Genomic DNA, 19,039 nt, shown 5'->3' with positions numbered 1-19,039 from the left:
TTTTTTACGTTGCCTTTGCTCTTCCTCTTTCTCTCCGGAGATGTCGCTGCTCCATTCCCCCTCATGATGCTGTTGTATTTATCCATGGCATTGCATGCATTTATGAACGGATTCGTTGTTTTATTGCTGCTCATTGTTCAATATACACTGTATTAAACTGAGTATAGTATTATAAACAAATTCCCAATACAATTCATTGATAAAATATTTTCTCCATTTTTTGTTGGTCTTTGTACATCGTTAGCCTGTTTGATTGAATAGCAAGTTCAGATACCTGTATAGGTTTAAACAAATGTCCGGCTGATACGTTTGTCTTTGTTGGTCAAAACATGTTGCTTTACAATCTGCGATGTGTCTTCGTAAATGATTATGTAATATCAAAGATAAATAATATACAATACTTTCAGCTTCTTTCATTAGAAAGGACAGATGGTTACTTTTTCAAAGTTTCCAACTACTGAATAATTGCGTGAGGTGGTTAACATCGGTTTTTAATGGTGGGTCTACTGTTTGCTAAAAATTGTTAACTGACCTGGCAATCAATATGATTTTTTTTTAACCTTGCATTGATTCTAATGCTGAGAAATTCATATGGTTTTCTCAGCAAAATTTGCCCAACAAGAAAGACAGTAACAGCAAGTGATGTATTCAGAATCTTTTTAAAAAAATATTGTTGGTAAAAGAGCAAAATTTCCTTCAAATGTTAATTTAGATTTGATTTGACTTCATGATCAAAAATAATTAATTGCAATTACTTTTATTGAATCTTCTGATAAACTCACATTATGCTAAGTGAATCCAATTGACGTAGGCGTTCCCAGCAAGCCCTCACAACACGTTTGGGTCTGCCAGTTTGGACGGGCATTTTCCCCCACCATTGGAGCCAAAACACCATGGGGTGGTGATCAGTTGACAGCTCTGCCCCCCTCACCACCCAAGTATCCAAAACATGCGACCGCAAATCCAATGATGCAACCACAAAGTCAATCATCGAACTGTGGCCAAAGGTGTCCTGGTGCCAAGTCCACATATGGACACCCTTATGTTTGAATATGGTGTTCATTGTTTACAATCCATGACGAGCACAGAAGTCCAACAACAGAACATCGCTCGGGTTCAGCTCGAGGGGCCCGTTCCTCCCAATCACACCCTTGCAGGTCTCACTGTCATTGCCATCGTGAGCATTGCAGTGCCCCAGCAGACTGAGGGAGTCCCCAGCGGGAGCGCTCTCCAGCACAACCTCCAAGGACTCCAAAAAGGGTGGGTACGCTGAGCTGTTGTTTGGTGCGTAGACATAAGCAACATTCAGGAACCACCCGAAGGCGGAGGGAGGCTTCCCTCTGGTCCACCAGGGTGAACCCCAACACACAGACAGACACCAAGCCAAGGGGCAATAAGTATGCCCACACCTACTCTGCGCCTTTCACCACAGGCAACTCTGGAGGGTACCAGCTGGTACCAGAGCCCAAGCTGTGCACAGAGAGCACGACTACATCTTGTTAGAACCTTTCTTCTTTATACACCAGCTTAGGCTCCTTCCCTCCCAGAGAGGTGACATTCCATAAGCGAGTTTCTGTTGCCCGTGATCGGACCACCAAGGCCCTGCCTTTTGCCGCCAGTGTACCCGACCCCTTTGGCTCCTCCCAGAGGCGGTGAGCCCATGGGAAGGGGTACCCACCTTGCCTTTTCAGGCCCCATGGGTGCAGACACAGCTACCAGGCGCATGCCAGCGAGCTCCACCTCCAGGCCTGGCTCCAGAGGGGGGCCCCGGTGACCTGTGTCCGGGCAAGGGAAAACGAGATCCAAATTTCTCAATTGTAATAAGGGGTCTCTGAGGCATGTTTTGTCTGATCCCTCACCTGGGACCTGTTTGCCATGGTTGACCCTGCCAGTGGCCTAAAGCCCCGGACAACATAGCTCCCTGTATCATTGGAACACACAAACCCCTCCACCACAGTAAAAATACAATAACCCATTCAAGAGGCAGATTTGAAGCTTTATTTTCCCATCACTTGAGGGGTATTCACACGGCACACATTTGCATCGGTGCTGCACCGATGTATTTTGTTGCGATATATCTTTCACCGGTGTAAATTTTGTGGAGTGTTCACACGTATAAAGCTGCTTACTAAAGAGAAGCAGCCCCACTTGCGTTCACACGGCAGTTTCTGCGGCCATGCAATACGGAAATAAAACATGCACATGCGTAAAGTGTACTTCCTTCTCCCCGCCTTGTTTGTGACATATCGAAAAACCATGGTTTATACTGAAGTCTGTATTCTGCTCAAATTCAGTCATACTGTATAACTGTCCCATGCCCACGGCATAGCTTGGTGTCCTTGAAGAAATCATCACAGAGAATTGGAATAATCCCTGCTGGAGACGCACAAACATTGGAATGCGCTAAGCTGAGAATCGGTTTAGGAGAAACGAAAGTTATGTCGCACCTTGTGTCTCGGTACCGCCCTTCTGATGGTATAAAAGTGATGTGAATCTCTTCCTGCTTCGCACTCGTGACGCGCAGCAATTGTCTGTAATTCGCGGGTGCTCGGAATATTCTGTTATTAAAAGCTTTGAAGGAACTTATCATCGAATCCAGCCTTTATTTGAAGAACCAACATTCTCCTCGTCCGAAATTCAGCGAACACGTGGAAGAAAGAAGGCCGCTTTCCTCCAACAATACTTATCCAGACAAATTAATGCTGTCAGACACCGTAAAAGGATGAGAGAGGGAAAGGAAAGATGGCGGAAGTACAACAGTGCACGAAAGCAACGCATTCTACGATTCATTCGGCAACATCAACTCTTCTCACGTGTAGCGAGTCTACCGCTGTGGCGTTCACACGTCCCATTTTATATCGGTGCCGCCCCGCAAACTAACATTTACTCCGAAGTAAATTTTTAAACCACCCCCTGAGCAGGGTTAAATTTGCTCCGGTTTAAGCTGTTTTCAGAGGCTACACCGGTATAACTTTGTACGTGTGAACGCTCTACGGGGGGCAGCCCCTGTGCCACACCGGAGTAAAAGTTGCCGTGTGAACACACCTTTGGTGATGCTACGACTGCCTTAGGATCTGACAATGTCTCCATTACTTCTCAGAGTAAATAAAAAAAGAAAAAAATGATGCCCACCTTAGTGAGAAGTCTGATGCTGATACAAACAATCTTTCATTGGACGAGAATGCAGATAAAAACTCCAGAGGCTTAGTTTTTCCACCCCCCAAAAAAGCGAGATTAGTTCTTATCTCTCTACTTGTCCTTAGTGTCTACAAGTTGACCCATCTGTGGAACATAAAAAAGTCAACGTAAAATTGTTAAAAACGGGAACCATCAATAGCCTGTTAAACTTTTGCATACATATTGAAAGTCTTTGTGCTCAACACTTGGGCATTTGATGCTGTCCTTCAGAGCTTATGTTGTTCCTTTTGTCTCAGCATTTCATTTGAATAGCTAGCAACAACTGCGAGAATCAATTTTTCCAACTGGTGAAAACAATCACTATACTGAATGTGACCCAACAGAAGTACTCACAGAGGGCAGAACTGCTGAGGGAAGTCTAAAAAGGCTTTCCTGAACTCTCGTGATCTCCAGTTTGATGCACAATGCCACATCGCTACAACAGTGATTGACAGAGCCATGAGGAATTTTTGTCAATTAAAAAAAAAAAATCCTCGAAGCACTTGTTCTTGTTGACTGTTTATGTTTACTTGTTGCAACGCATATGGTTAGATGATGTAGGTTTTTTGACACATAAAATCATTGTTTAAACCAAATTGTTTTTTCTGGGGGGCTGTCATAAATTTTACATTTAGGTATTCATTGTTTTATTGATTTAATGGTTCTCAAATGGGTGAACACATGCCCCCGGCAGTATGTGAAGGCACTTCAGTGGGTACTTGAGATTTTAGAATATATTTTAAAAGTCGCATCCATGCAAAAAAAGAGCTTGATTTTTGTACCGAGCTGTGATTGTGACTATAATGGTTGTTTGTCCATTTGTGCCCTTCAATTGGCTGACAACCAGTTGAGGGTGTCCTACGCCTACTCCTCCAAGACAGCTGGGATAGGCCCAGCCCCGCCCACAGCCCTGTGAGGATAAAGCGGTTCAGATAATTGATGGATGAAAAAATACGAAAACGCACTAACACACACACACACACACACACACACACACACACACACACACACACACACACACACACACACACACACACACACCGAGAGGTGGTAAATCCAGGTTCAGAAAGAAAAAAACACTGGCGGAGTTTGACTTTAGCTGCAGGTGCTTCAACTCAACCTGTGAAGGACCTGTGCCTAAAGCCAAATTGTGGCAGGGTTTTTACTTTTTGACCTAAATTTGACACTTCTGCCCCCTCATGCACAAGAAAAACACTTGTTGGCACAGTACTGTATATTAACGAATGCAACCTATTAATTCCTGTTCAAAACAGTCATTAAAGTCAACCTATTTAACCACCGTGCCGGGAGATAATTCCAAAAATACAAATCTAATTACGAGTAGTCAGAAAAACGAAGTTAATTTATGATAGGCAAATATAGCATTTTAATATGCAATCTGTTTGCCATATTGAGTACAGTACGAGACAGAAGTACAGTACACTCCGGTACGGCAGGTGGCGACAAAGAACATTCAATCTTATGGTCCAACTCTTTATCCAAAGAAGAAAACTAAAACAGGTTCTCAGACCCTCTCTCACGTTTCCAAGTACAGTACAGTGTAGTGAATCAAGCCCGGGTTGTCTGTTCAGCACTTGCTAAGCTCACATTCGTTCGCATCACGCAACAGAGATGTTTGCCTGTAGAGCGGCCTGGCGAAGGTGTGGACCTTTAGCCAAGAGAACAACCTTCAAACTGCTTCGCGAGGGTGAGTCCATTCAAACAACAAAGCGGCTTTTATATTATCATCGCTTAATTTTACTTTTTAACGAATGTCAACGCCATGGATCGGTTGCGTTGCTTTTTCAACGAGACCACGAGTGTCACCAGGGAAATAGTACACGTTGTTCCAGATGAGTCCTGCACTCACTGCAGCGATGTCAAGTCCCACGTTGAAACGTGAAGGTCATTTTAGAATTTCTATTCGCGTCGTGATGGTTACTCATTCTATACAAATGTGGATATACGTTTAGAAATAATAATTGGGAAACCAAGACGTTTAACGAGCATAATTGTTCTTGCTTTCCGTCTAGTATCGAACAAGGTACAATGTGTGATATGTTCAATCATATGTTTGCTTTGGCGTGGTTGAAAGAGTTCATTTAAAGGATCAGGTATGATTTTTGTATGTTTGTGTGTGTGACCTTCACCACAGGATACAAGAAATGGTTGCTACTGTGGGTCACGTTGTATGTGAGTGTGACCGTCGACAAATCGATAGAATGCATCAGTTCTGTAATTCCGGAGCCCCAAAGTTACTTAAACCCAGTTTTACTTAAACCCAGAGTTACTGCTTGGGTCAAAAACTAATGCGTCTGGAAGACGTTTAATCATTTGTTTACATGGGCTTCACTTTTTTTGAAAGCATTTATGTTCAATTACTTTTTCTGGTAGCTTTTATTAAATAAGGCTCGTTCACAACATGCTAATGAGAGTACTGGAGACCTCCGTAAACCGTAAACGTGTGAAATTGTTGGGACAAATGTGTGACAAACCCTCGCCACTCCACCTTCCACCACTTAGGTGATCACACTAAATCAGATGGTATCATGGCTTAATCTTCTGACCTGCATACCCTCTACAGTTCATAATGATCATCAACCCATGTAACATTAGATTTAAACAGATTAACTGTTAAGTAATTGAGGTAATACCCTCTGCATGAAATAGCAGCATTTTACATACACGGCAATTTTCCGCGGATCCGCGGAAATCCGCCGTTTTATTTCTTAAATTGATCATTTTTGTGAATCGTCTAAATCCGTTGAGAAAATTTTAGGGGCGGTCAGGTACCTTATCGTCAAGTTTTCACGAGCTCTCCCGAACAGTCTCTCCGTTTTCCGTTTGTAAACAGCCCTGCGATTGGACGTGTATGAAAGCTTCAAATAATCAAATCACTGAAGGCATTATTTGTTGCAGAAGTCTTAGCTCGATTATAAACAGCCCAGCGATTGGTTAACTACAACCGATTGGACCAATCAAATTGCATGTAACATATTGTTTTACCTGATTCATGGCGGCCTGTTTGTCTCGCAAATTCATTAGTCTGGGATCGTTTTGAGCGGAATTATGAAATTTATGACGAAAGATCAGGAGTCTTTAATCCTAGAAATTGACTCAAATGTCAAGAATAAATTCCGATTGGACTGGCTTGACAGAAAAGTCACTGTAAATGTTAAAGCAGATCCCATCAAGTGTGTTGCCGTGTTGGTTGGTGACTGAGAGACCAAACTGGATATATCGAGGAAAAGGACCAATATCCGCAGTTGGAGGCATGTAGGCTACTTTCATGAAGTTGACGGCATGCTAAGGAAACCAGGAAGCCAGAGACCAGGAAGTGACAGTGAAATTCAACCTGAGTTATGAAGGACAGCATATGGACTGAAGTACCGATCAAGCTAAGCATCGTTACACATGGTCAGACTCATTTAGCATTGTGAAATCAGTTCACAAAACTAAAAACAATCTACGAAATAGTACCTGTGTGAAGAGCCTCAACACTGGCGCATTGGTGTCTTTGGTGAATGTGGGTATACTGTCCACGAGGAATAACCTCCCTGCATCCTCGCTGCTGCTCTTCAGAATCTTAAATATGGCAGGGAATGTGTTTACTTTTTTAGTTTTGATTTTGAGCAGCAAATTTGGAGTTACATGTTGGTGCTCACCAGGAATGCATAGGCAAAATTGCACAAATTTTCACTTGAAAGAATAGTGGCGATCTTGGGATTTTTTTCTGTTCAATTTTCAAACTGTGTAAATTTAATACACTTCATCTTCAGCATGGTTAGTGCCACTTTTGTAAGTAACCACGCCCCCGTCCAGGCCACGCCCCTTCCACTTTTTTCATCACTCGCCATTGCCATGTATGATTTTAGTGGGTTCATTTTTGAACTATGAAAAAGGCCCTTTTATTTGGTCATTCTTAAATTATGTAAGCATTCAGGAAGGTATGCACGGTCGATTGTCTCGTGTTCAGTAAGGCTGTTGTACGGCACGGTAATGCATTCATAACTAATCAAAATAGGAAAGCTCATTTTGACTTGTGCATGTTTTGCATTGATCATGCGTTTTTTGTTCGTTGTACAGTTTAATATGATTTTTAGTTTTGCTATCATGAATTTATCGAGGATTTCAAGTCAGTAATAAAGAAAAATTATGTTGCAGCCATTTCTGACACAATGGATGTCACATACAAGGTAGTTACATAATCTGCACCATGTTGCTATACTCTTCAACCTCTACCATTTGTGACTGTCGCAAGGTCACTTTCTAAGTCTGATTTGTCGCCGTTAACAAGATTTGCATTGAGCCTATTAGGAGACTGGTGGATCAACAGTCTTCTGTTAGCAGATGATGTAGTTTTGTGTAATTGTTTATTTAATTAGATTTTTTTTTGGGCTTTTGTTTTTCCAGGTTTGCAACAGAGGCAAATGTCATCAACACCTGGCGGGTCTGGGGAAAACATTCTTTACACTGTGCTGTGTGGTGGAGCTTTCGTTGGTGCTGTATCATATGTGAGTTGTGGGGTTCCCCTTTTCTCTATTTTCATTTTGAATTTCTTATTTATAATCAAACATACAGTGGTATCTAAGGTCGAGTACAGCCTATTCTAGCCAGCTGACCTCAAATTTGTTTCCTGAAGAATATTTTTGGAACATTTTAACCTTAACCTGGCCACGCAAGTGTAAAAATGTGTTAGCCATTGTAAAAGTAGTGAAACAATGAAAATCTATTCAGATTCTTAAATAAAACAGAGCTGCCAACTGTTCCGAATTGTCCGTATTTTGTTCCAGAAATCTCTGAACACAACCTTAATATGGCCGGATATTAAAGTCATGAAATAAGTAATGGGGCACATTGGCTAAAATGGTTGAACATTAGTAAAAATACTTGTAGATAATTTGAGCTGTGCGATATAATGATATGCAGGATATCGCAAAGACAAAAGAGAACATTTTATTGTGTGACTTTTTCTACTATCGACTCACTTTTTCAACTCGGGCATGTTATCATGTCACTTTATCGAATATCGTATTGTCATTTGTCATCTGCAGCAAATTGAATGCAATAAATCAATTCATCAAATAAGCTTGATCCTGTGCTGTACATCTTGTTCATACGCAAGTTTGCGGCGGCAGTTGGTTTCCCACGGTTCCTTGTAACAAAGGCGTTTTCACTATTTTGTGGGAAAAATCTGTCCGTTATAATTAAGTTTGTGTTATAAAGGCGATTTTTGTTTTCAAATGGCAAATGAATTTCGTGCAATCGGGACTTTGAAATGTAAACTTTATAGGGGTAGTAAACGTTGTAAAGGGGTACTTTGAAACGAGGTTCGACTGTACAGGGCAGTGAATCACAATACATTATCACCGTACTAAACAAACATATGGTTCAATATTAAATCTCATGAAAATTAATAAATATCGAGGTGGGTAAATGCAAATAAATACTATTGTGTTGAGAAAGAACAAACTAACAAAAACACAAATGTAGTAATTATCTATGAACAAAAATAAACAAACAAACAATGGCCTCAAGGTGTGCTTGATATGCCTTCAAACTATACAAGCATAACAGCGTTTATTTTGAGCCTCATCACAACACAACGAATAGCATGTCTTAGGTTTTTCCGATAAGTGAATGGCGGAGACATCTCATAAAAGCTTCAATGGATGGATTGCTTATGTCACCTGAATCTGGGGAGTCGGCAGGTCGAGGCGAAGCGAGACTGAGCCACAGCAAGTGATAGCAAGTTTAGCAACAAGTTTTGGCTGGCTACTACTGCTTGCTGAACATGTTGCGGTTTTGGTGCTAACTCAGCAATCATAGCCTTCATCATCGCACCTCCATGGCGGCAAATAAGGTACACTTCGTACAAAAATCGTTCTAACGAAAAGATCAGTTTTGAATAGATTAATTTCATCGCCAACATGAAAAAATAGTAAATTACTGCATAGTGTTGGGCTGCACCGGTTAGCGCAGGGGTCGCCAACCCAAACTGTTGAGCCATATTGGACCAAAATAAACAAAAAACAAATATGTCTGGAGCCGTAAAAAATAAAAAGCCTTATAATGAAGGCAACACATGCTGTATGTACCTAGATGAGCTATATTAGCCTGCTATCAACATGACTAAGTTGGCTACAAATACACAACGAGCATTCATGATTAAAAGTTTTTTTTTTCCCCTGCAGTTCATTCTGTAGAGGAGGGGTCCCCAAACTTTTTTGATGGAAGATCTACTTTTCAAACAATCAACCTCCCCCGATCGACCGTTACCGCACACACAGGCATACGCACACACTTACACACGCATGCCGCAATGAGCAACAGCCAAAACGGCCGCTAAGATGAACGAGGCACGGGACGCACTTTCGCGGCGTGCTAACTATTGTAGCTCACGTGTACCGTTTAAAAATGCTTCTCTTGGCCGCCCAGATTCCCATTCTTAGCAAGTACCCTCGGTGAATTGTACATGAAAGGCAGCTGTTTTTTTTTTTAAACAGCCCCCTTACTTACATCCCGCCCTGCTAATAGAAACGTGTGTCACAGGCTCTGACGCAAATATTTGTTGATGAAATGTTGACATTTAATATATATTCGACACATTTTTACAGCATCGGAAAATGTTAATGTTAATAATGTTTGTGTCATGTTTGTCCTCTGACAGAAACCGTATTAAAACAAAAAAATAATAAACTAAATAAAATACCGTATTTTCCGCACTATAGGGCGCACCAAAAAGTCTTTCATTTTCTTAAAAGCTCACCGAGCGCCTTAAAATCCGGTGCGTCTTCTGTATGGTCATTACAGTAATACATTGGCTTTAAGATGGCTCCTTCCTGGAGAGATGCTTCCATTGTTATAACTTGCTGTTGGTTCAGTGAACTGTGTCGCTGCTTTATTAAATACGTTTTTGTTGCGGCTCCGAAAAAAGGAGAGCTGTGGTGTTGTTTTTTTAAAATAGTCTCAACAAATGCAGTTAAGTCTTTGTCCTTCTCCGTGCCTTCTGTTCTTCAGTTCAACTCGAAAGGCGTTCAAGACCTCTGAAAAACGTAAACTAACGATTACTTCAATGAAACTACGAAAATTGAAAATAATACATCAAAACTGAAAAGCAAGCGAGGATATCACAAAATAAATTCATTCTATAGTCCCCCCGACAGAATTTATATTGTGATTTCATCATTTGTGAATACACAACAAAGGAATAAATAACTACTACTGACATCTGATCGTTCTGTAGTTAGAGCTATGATCAAGGAAATGCCAATGCGTTTTTCGGAGGCGGTCATGAACGCCTCTCGGGTTGAACGGAAGAGAAGGCACGGAGAGGGACAAAGATTCACCTGTATTTGTTGAAAAAAGGAGAGCTGTGGTTTTATTTTTTTTTTAAACGCAGACTTTATTAATGGTTTTCACAGTCTAAACAATGACAGGTACTCTACGTCTTTGTCCGTCTCCGTGCCTTCTCTACTTCCGTTCCACTTGAGAGGCGTTCATGGCCGCCTCTGAAAAACGTAAATTAATGATTACTGCAATGAAACTACGAAGAAAATCAAGCTAGGAAATCACAAAATATATAGTATTTATTGTGATTTCCTCGCTTGATTTTCTGTTTTGATGTATTATTTTCAATTTTCGTAGTTTCATTTAAGTACAGTAATAGTTAATTTGCGTTTTTCAAAGGCGGTCATGAACACCTCTTGAGTTGAACGGACGCCTCTCGAGTTGAATGGAAGGAGCATAGCACCATCTAGTGGAGGCATTGTAGATTGCGCCTTATAATGCGATGCGTACAATGTATGAAAAAAAATTGCAAAATAGCCATTCATTGAAGATGTGCCTCATAATCCAGTGCGCCTTTTCGTGCGGAAAATACAGTATTTCCCTCCCATCTTTTTCCATTTTCAAACATTTTTGTAAAAGCTCTAGGGAGCCACTGGGAGGCGCTAAAGAGCCAAGAGCCGCATGCGGCTCAAGAGTCGCGTATTGCCGACCCCTGGGTTAGCGTGTCAATCTCACAGGCTTTGATTTCGGCTCTGGCCTTTCTGTGGGGGGTTTGCATGTTTTCCCCGTGCCTGCCTGGGTTTTCTCCGGGTACAGTACTCTGTTTTCCTCCCACATTCCAAAAGCATGCCTGGCAAGTTAATAGAACACTTTAAATTGCCCCTAGGTGTGAGTGTGAGTATGGATGCTTGTTTGTCTCTGTGTGCCCTGCGATTGACTGGCAACCAGTTCAAGGTGTACCCGGCCTACTGCCCGAAGACAGCTGGGATATAGGCTCCAGCGCGCCCCGCGACCCTTGTGAGGATCAGCGGATTAGAAAATGGATGGATGGATGTTTGGCTGCAACAACAGGTGGAAGAGGCAAAATCTCACTTCTCTGTTTACACGGCAAGCATTTGTCAATTAGCAAGACGGAAACTGTGCCTTTCATGGATCAGCTCCTGATCTCACTCCGGCCACATATCCAGCCCATAAATCTGTGTTTGTTCCAAACATTTCCTTGAAGCCATGCTTTTTCACTTAGCGATGTTACAAAACAAATCCAACCATCCAACATACATACATACTACTGTATACACAGTACATCATGTTAAATGATGATTAGTTTTTAATACATATCATGTTCCAATAAGCCCAGATCGCAAAGAGAAATAAATAAATGCCATAGATGGCAATTTTCCGCGGATCCGCGGAAATCCGCCGTGTTATTTCTTAAATTGATCATTTTTGTTAATCGTCTAAATCAGTTGAGAAAATTTTAGGGGCGGTCAGGTACCTTATCGTCGAGTTTTCACGAGCTCTCCCGAACAGTCTCTCCGTTTTCCCTTTGTAAACAGCCCTGCGATTGGACGTGTATGAAAGCTTCAACTAATCAGATCACTGAAGGCATTATTTGTTGCGGAAGTCTTAGCTCGATTATATACGGCCCAGCGATTGGTTAACTACAAGCGCTTGGACCAATCAAATTGCATGTAACATATTGTTTTACCTGATTCATGGCGGCCTGTTCGTCTCGCAAATTCATTGTTCTGGGATCGTTTTGAGCGGAATTATGAAATTTTTGACGAAAGATCAGGAGTCTTAAATCCTAGAAATTGACTCAAATGTCAAGAATAAATTCCGATTGGACTGGCTTGACAGAAAAGTCACTGTAAAGGTTAAAATTGGTTCCAAGTTCGACGAAGTTACAGAAGCTCTTGGACAATTTTTGAAGAAACCAGACGTAGCAGGCAAAGATTATTGTGTGTATTGGAGTGACTTAATTAACTATGGCTCCCGTGGATGCGTGGCACTGACAGATCATGCAACAAAAGTGAAAAAACATGCCGACAAAATCGCCATTCGACGGAGCAATTATTCTTTGGGATCGGCATTTTTCAAACAAACTTAGTCAGCGGATACAACTAAAGACGTGACTGTATGAGGTAAGAATCAACAGCTTTTTATCACATTTACACAACACTTTATGAATACAAGTCATGAACAAATCTTAAATATGGCAGGGAATGTGTTTATGTTTTGAGCAGCAAATCTGGAGTTACATATGCTCACCAGGAATGCATAAGCAAAATTGCACAACTTTTCACTTGAAAGAATAGTGGCGATCTTGGGATTTTTTTCTGTTCAATTTTCAAATAGTGTGTAAATTCAATACACTTTATCTTCAGCATGTTTAGTGCCACTTTTATAAGTAACCACGCCCCCGGCCAGGCCACGCCCCCGGCCAGGCCACGCCCCTTCCGCTTTTTTCATCACTCGCCATTGCCATCTATGAAATGCTGACTTTCTGCTTTGGCTCTCACCAGAGGTGTTGGCTTTCTGCTCTAATCCTCTCCCCTTTGTTTTCTTCTTTTGTGCTGTCTTTTGCCTTAACTGTCATCCCCAGCGTCCTGCTTTTTTTAATGTGGATGCAAGAATTTTTTTCCACAATCCCATTGAGTGGGGCACAGGCTGGAATAGTTTTTTTGCTCATCGCTCTTCCCTACCATCTAAGAAACTCAGGGCACGAAGCAGTGAACTACCGGACTTCACTTTCTGTCTCCCTCTATTGGTCATTGTTATTTTTCATGTCACTTGGTCGGGTTGTTAACTGTGCAGACAAATTCCTTGTGTGTTTTTATATACGTGGCAAATAAAGATGATTCCTATGTAACAGCTCTAAATGTAAACGGAAACCCTCCATGCTTGAGCCGTGTTAATGGTAAAATTGTTATTGTTCTAAGACTGTGAAATTTCTCTCCTCAGGCTTTCAACACTGTGTCCACTGACAGTGCCAGATTCAATGAACGCATTTCTGAAATTAATGCTAGACCCAAGAAAGAATGGACGCCTAAACCATGGCCTCCTAAGAGTAAGTACTTGTATCCCACCATGAGTTGTACAGTGTTTACTCCAGGGGTGCGCAAACTTTTTTGACCGAAGATCTACTTTTCGATCAACCAACCTGCCGCGATCGACCCGTTACCGTGCACGCACGCATACGCACGCACGCCATGATGAGCAATAGCCTGATGCTGAGGCATGCGACGCACTTCGGCAGCCTGTTAACGATCGTAGCTCACGCGTACCGTTTTAAAATGCTTCTCTCGGCCCTCCAGCTTCCCATTCTTTGCCCGTCCCCTCGGTGAATTGTACAAAACAAACTCTGAATGAGAATATTGATAACGATAAAAGAAATAGCGCAACAACTCTGATCACAAGCTGCAACTGCTGAGCGCTAACAACTTCCGGTGACACAGTCACACGTCACCATAGGTTAAAGATGACCTGCTTTATTTGATTTTCTTTTTTAAATACTTTTTGTGAAAGTGAGACTGATTGAAAGATTAGGGTGCAGTGTGCATTAACACAAAAACTATATTACCAACATGCACAGAGACATAAATGTTTTTTTTTTTCCTTCTACACCCCTCGGATCGACTTGGGACCAGTGCTTGATCTACTGGTCGATCGCGATCGACGTAATGGGCACCCCTGGTTTACGCAAATATGCGCGATTCACTGGTCATGAAGGCATCTCTTAAAAGGATATTTTTGGTACCTATCCTGTGTTTTAATCCAATTCAATTTTATTTATTGAGCACTTTTATGCACCCTGTAACCTGATAACATAAGCTGTTCACTGTTGTAACTGCTGTCCCCGAAAGGGTTAAAAACAACACGTTTGAGCAAAGTACTGGACACAAATCCAATAAAAAAGCCACAAACAAATGGGAAAAAAAAGACCTCAGAAGACTAAACAGCAAAAGTCAACCCTGAGTTAGAGGCCAGTGAGATCAACTAAATTAGTTTGTGGCAGCGACTTGGACAGGAAGTGAATTGGCCTGTCTGTACTTATTCACTGTTTTTGTGCCCAGGCCAGCGCCCTGTGCAATATAAAATTATTGCTTTGGCACATCTTTGATTTTCATGTTCTTTCCTTAAGTCTTACTTTTCTTTTATTAACAAAGGGGTACCAATAATTTTATCCATGTGTACAACTGTACTAGCACTCGTGACTCTCCTTATTGTCGCCTGGCCTTGGTTATTTTAGGAGACCTTTCAAAAAAATCCACCAAATGAAATGGTCCAGGACCTTTTGCAGTAGGAAAGAAAATCCATAACTTTTGTCGATTCTTCAATACTTACATCCAGCCAAAGTCTCTGGCTTTTGTTTTTCAATATTTCATAAAAACAGGGTGTAGATCACTGTCTGTATGTTTGCCATTTTCAAAATGATAACATGGAAATTTTGTCTCTGTTGTTTGCAGGCCAGGATGTTGAAGATGGTAAGTTGATTTGAATATGATTCGTGTTCATTTATTAAACATTGCTTGATAACTTGACGTGAATGCTTGCATCTTGTCTCACAGAAATTTTGGGTCTTGTCCAAGTCCCTGTAATATTTTCTGTATATTTTTCTTTTAAACGGGAATGAAATGCCGTCCTTCACATTAATCTGTCTTGTGAATGAGATCTTTGATCACGTTTATTGAAGAAACCTCCTCTTGTGATTACCCTCCAAGCTTACGGTACCTTACCCTGTAATCTTTCCCCTGCACGATTTAATATCAGTTTTTTTTTTCCCACTGAAGTGTTTTGTTGGTACATTATCGATGCTGTATTTAAAACGTTTAGTATTGCCATCATTTCCTCAACACACCTATCAGAAGGACTTGACAGAACGAAGCCTCCATTTACTTTTTCATTGGCTTTGTGGTTTCACTCAGATTTAAGGAGTTTATTTAAAGTGAGCTATTTGTCCTACTTCCTGTAACCCTTCTGTTTTTTCTTTACCTTTTTCAGTGTAATGGTAATGCTAAGGTCTATTCCTGCCTGTCTACGGCTATTCAACCTTAAACTGGACTCTTTGGATCTGAAAAGGAAATCTCTTTCCCTCTATCCTCAAGCGCATCGGACATTACTTTCTTCAGTTTTGAGCAATGTTGGTGAATCTTAAAGGACCATATATGGACTTTAAATCACAAGTAGCCACTTCGAACAACATTGTAAATTGTTATAAACACCAGTTTGCGCCTCACTAAAATGGGTTATTTAGATTAGGGATGTCCAAATGGCACGAAGAAAAACTGAAAGATGCAATGGCCGCTTTGACATTGGTCACATTTGGATTGATTTAAAAGGGATGCGCAGCAATTATGCACTACTCTCAAAAAGTAAGGGATTATGGGCTTTTGGATGAAATTTCCAAATGAACCTAAAATGCCTCTACTGGTGATCAAAACTGTACTTTCTCTCATTCTTGTGTCCAACTGTCCATTGTTTCAGGACAAGTTTGCACACCTTGAAATTCTCTAAGTCAGAGGTCCCCAACCGCCAGTCCGCATACCGGTACCGGTCCGCCGGGCATTTGGTACCAGGCCGCACAGAAAGAACTTGCCTTAATTCCATTTTATTTATTTCGGAATACGAAAGATATTTTATTTTGTAAAACTACCGGATTCTCCGTTACATCCGTCTGTGTCACGCTTGACACACGTCAAGCCACGCTTCTCCGTCACGTGACCGATTACTTCAAAACAAAATGCAGGAGCTCGCAAAATGAGTAAAAAAAACTGCTGGAGATCGCAAATCACGGCGGCCTTAAAAGTACGTTCGAGACAACTGGATTAAAGTTATGGCTGAATACTCTGAGATCGCCACAATAGCATTGTTGCTATTTCCGACATCCTACCTGTGTGAGGCGGGGGGTTTCTGCAGCAACGGCGACAAAAACAAATTTACGAAGTAGACTGGACATAAACCACACACTTGAGGTGTCATTGTCTCCTATTACCCTGAGATGGGACCGTCTGGTTGCAGAAAATCAAGCTCGGTGCTGTGGTGAGTCGTCATTTTCATGCACTTTGAATTTGCGTTGTATCGTATTTTGAAGGCATTAAACATTGCCATAGCGATCGGAGTGTTGCGGCCAGATTCGACGCTCCTTGTGTTTATTATTATATTTCGAAAACGCCACAGTTTTCATGCAGCTCATACCATATTATTTCGTTGTATTATTTCCACCACACCTTAAATGCCGGTCCCTGAAAATATTGTCTGACATAAACCGGTCCGTGGGGCAAAAAAGGTTGGGGGCCCTGCTCTAAGTAGCCGAACGTCAAAATCCACTAACGTGTTTGATCCATGAATCGACCATTCGCCTTTCTGTGACTCGTCTCGTCTCTGTATATCTTTTGCAACCTACTGATGACACTCTAAACGCAGTGGCTATGTTAGCTCTGAGGACATGCTGTTTGTAGCTTCACAATGACGAGTTACTGTTGCTCATTTGTTCGGTGTTGTCTTGGTCTCATGTCAGAATGTTAACCGCATGACTAATTTAACACTACTTCGAAAGAACCAGAAAATGTTTTGGCCAATTTATGGACCAAACACCTGTTGGGAATTTTGCCATTTAGCTGCCATTCAAGTTGTGCAATAAAGAAGTTGTACAAGCTCAACTCAACTCAACTCAACTCAACTGTATTTATAGAGCACTTTCAAACAGCCATTGCTGCACACTAAGTGCTGTACATGGAGCAGCTAACATATACAACAGTAAAGCAACAAATCAGTAACAAAGACGGTAGAGAGCACTAAACAGTATTATAACTACGATCATAATTTGGGTCATGCTGAATCAAATGCTAAAGAATACAAGTGAGTTTTGAGGCGGGTTTTAAAGATCGGCAGCGAGGGGGCTTGCCGAATGTTCAGTTGGAGGTCATTCCAGAGAGAAGGACCAGCAACTGAAAAGGCTCTATCCCCTCTGAGCTTCCGTTTAGTTCTTGGTACTTGGTCCACAGACCTGAGGCGCCGTGCAGGTGTGTAGGGGCGGATGAGCTCAGAGAGGTAAGGTGGCGCGAGGTCATTTAAAGTCCAGTATCCCAACTCTTTCTGTGTAGCGTTTGCATATCGCTGCCGGCCTTTTAAAAACAACAATGACAATTTTTCAGCTCAGCTGAGCCAAAGGGCGAAGCTCTCAATTTACCGGTCGATCTACGTTCCAACCCTCATCTATGGTCACGAGCTATGGGTCGCGACCGAAAGAACGAGATCCCGGATACAAGCGGCCGAAATGAGTTTTCTCTGCAGGGTTTCCGGGCTCTCCCTTTGAGATAAGGTGAGAAGCTCGGTCATCCGGGAGGGGCTTAGAGTCGAGCTGCTTCTCCTCCACATCGAGAGGAGCCAGATGAGGTGGCTTGGACATCTGATTCGGATTCCTCCTGAACGCCTCCCTGGTGAGGTGTTCCGGGCATGTCCCACCGGGAGGAGACCCCGAGGACGACCCAGGACACGCTGGAGAGACTATATCACCCAGCTGGCCTGGGAACACCTCGGTATCCCCCGGGGAGAGCTGGAAGAAGTAGCTAGGGAGAGGGAAGTCTGGGCTTCCCTGCTAAAGCTGCTGCCCCCGCGACCCGGCCCCGGATAAGCGGTAGAAGATGGATGGATAACCATTTTTTTCATTTACATTTTTTTTCTTAACAATAGTGAAGTGTCTACATTTTGGACATCCCTTTTAATAGTTAAAAAAAAACATTCTGACAAAAATGGACAGTTTTTTTCTTTTTCACGGGACAGCGGCGATATGCACAGTTGGGGGTATGAATCCAGGTTGGGCCCTGCTTTGTGAATTTCGCATGTGTTTTCTCCAGGTACTCTGGCATTCACCCACATTCTAAAAACAAGCATTTTAGTTCATTAAAGTCTCTAAATTGTCAATAGGTGTTAATGTGAATGCTTGTTTGTCTATATTTATCACGCTGTTAGCTGACGACCAGTCCAGGGTATTCACCGCCTTTTGCCTGAAGTCAGATGGATTATGGTCCAGTGGCAGTGGCGGGCCGTGCATTTCAACCATAGGCCTTCAGTGACGTCACATACATACACAATATAGGCTCGTCAAGCAGCACTTAATTTCAGGAGCATTTAAAACCATCAAGTGTGCATTCACAATTAAGAGCAGGAAACTAAATTTACAGAAAGTCAAAAATAAAAAGATGATTTAAAAATACGAAATAAAATGCCACCCAAATTACGCTGTGTGATCTGAAACAAGTCTGTCCAATAAATTGCGCAATGTCGCAGTTTCATACAAGACACCAACCAAACAATAACAAAACAAACTAATCTTTGAAAATAAACAGATCATTTGCATTTTGAAAATCGGCGATTCAACAGCAAATAACTGAAAATGTTGAGCAGCTGAGATTGAACGAACTTTCGTGCACGAAGGTGACTACAATGCGCCATTATAAATTGCAGGTGAGCAGATTTATTTGATACACGTTTGTCATTTTATTTCGTTACCATGAATTTAATACTAACAAAATAAAATGACAAGAAGAAATGTAAAATAAAATTCATT

At 41.7% G+C, this 19,039-nt stretch overlaps 1 protein-coding gene across 6 annotated transcripts in view; it reads left to right on the top strand.

The window, feature by feature from the left end:
• The first annotated feature begins 4,676 nt into the window (after positions 1 to 4,676).
• The window catches only part of mgarpa (mitochondria localized glutamic acid rich protein a), a 23,361-nt gene continuing 8,998 nt past the window's right edge, over positions 4,677 to 19,039 (top strand). For 2 of the 6 annotated variants that reach the window (XM_019867444.1, XM_019867443.1), the window contains exons 1-4: positions 4,677 to 4,885; positions 7,591 to 7,691; positions 13,432 to 13,537; positions 14,937 to 14,954. In XM_019867444.1, coding sequence (XP_019723003.1) covers positions 4,810 to 4,885; positions 7,591 to 7,691; positions 13,432 to 13,537; positions 14,937 to 14,954 — 301 coding nt within the window. In that variant the 5' untranslated portion in view covers positions 4,677 to 4,809. Of the gene's footprint in view, positions 4,886 to 7,590; positions 7,692 to 13,431; positions 13,538 to 14,936; positions 14,955 to 15,094; positions 15,341 to 15,471; positions 15,554 to 19,039 lie in introns of those variants that run through there. The other 4 variants (XM_019867445.1, XM_019867447.1, XM_019867448.1 and 1 more) reach the window with 3 other exon arrangements.

Source organism: Hippocampus comes, unplaced genomic scaffold (genome assembly GCF_001891065.2).
Source record: "Hippocampus comes isolate QL1 unplaced genomic scaffold, H_comes_QL1_v1.1 scaffold2, whole genome shotgun sequence".
Lineage (NCBI taxonomy): Eukaryota > Metazoa > Chordata > Actinopteri > Syngnathiformes > Syngnathidae > Hippocampus > Hippocampus comes.
The sequence above is the reverse complement of the archived record's forward strand: the minus strand, read 5'-3'. Positions and strand labels throughout refer to the sequence as shown.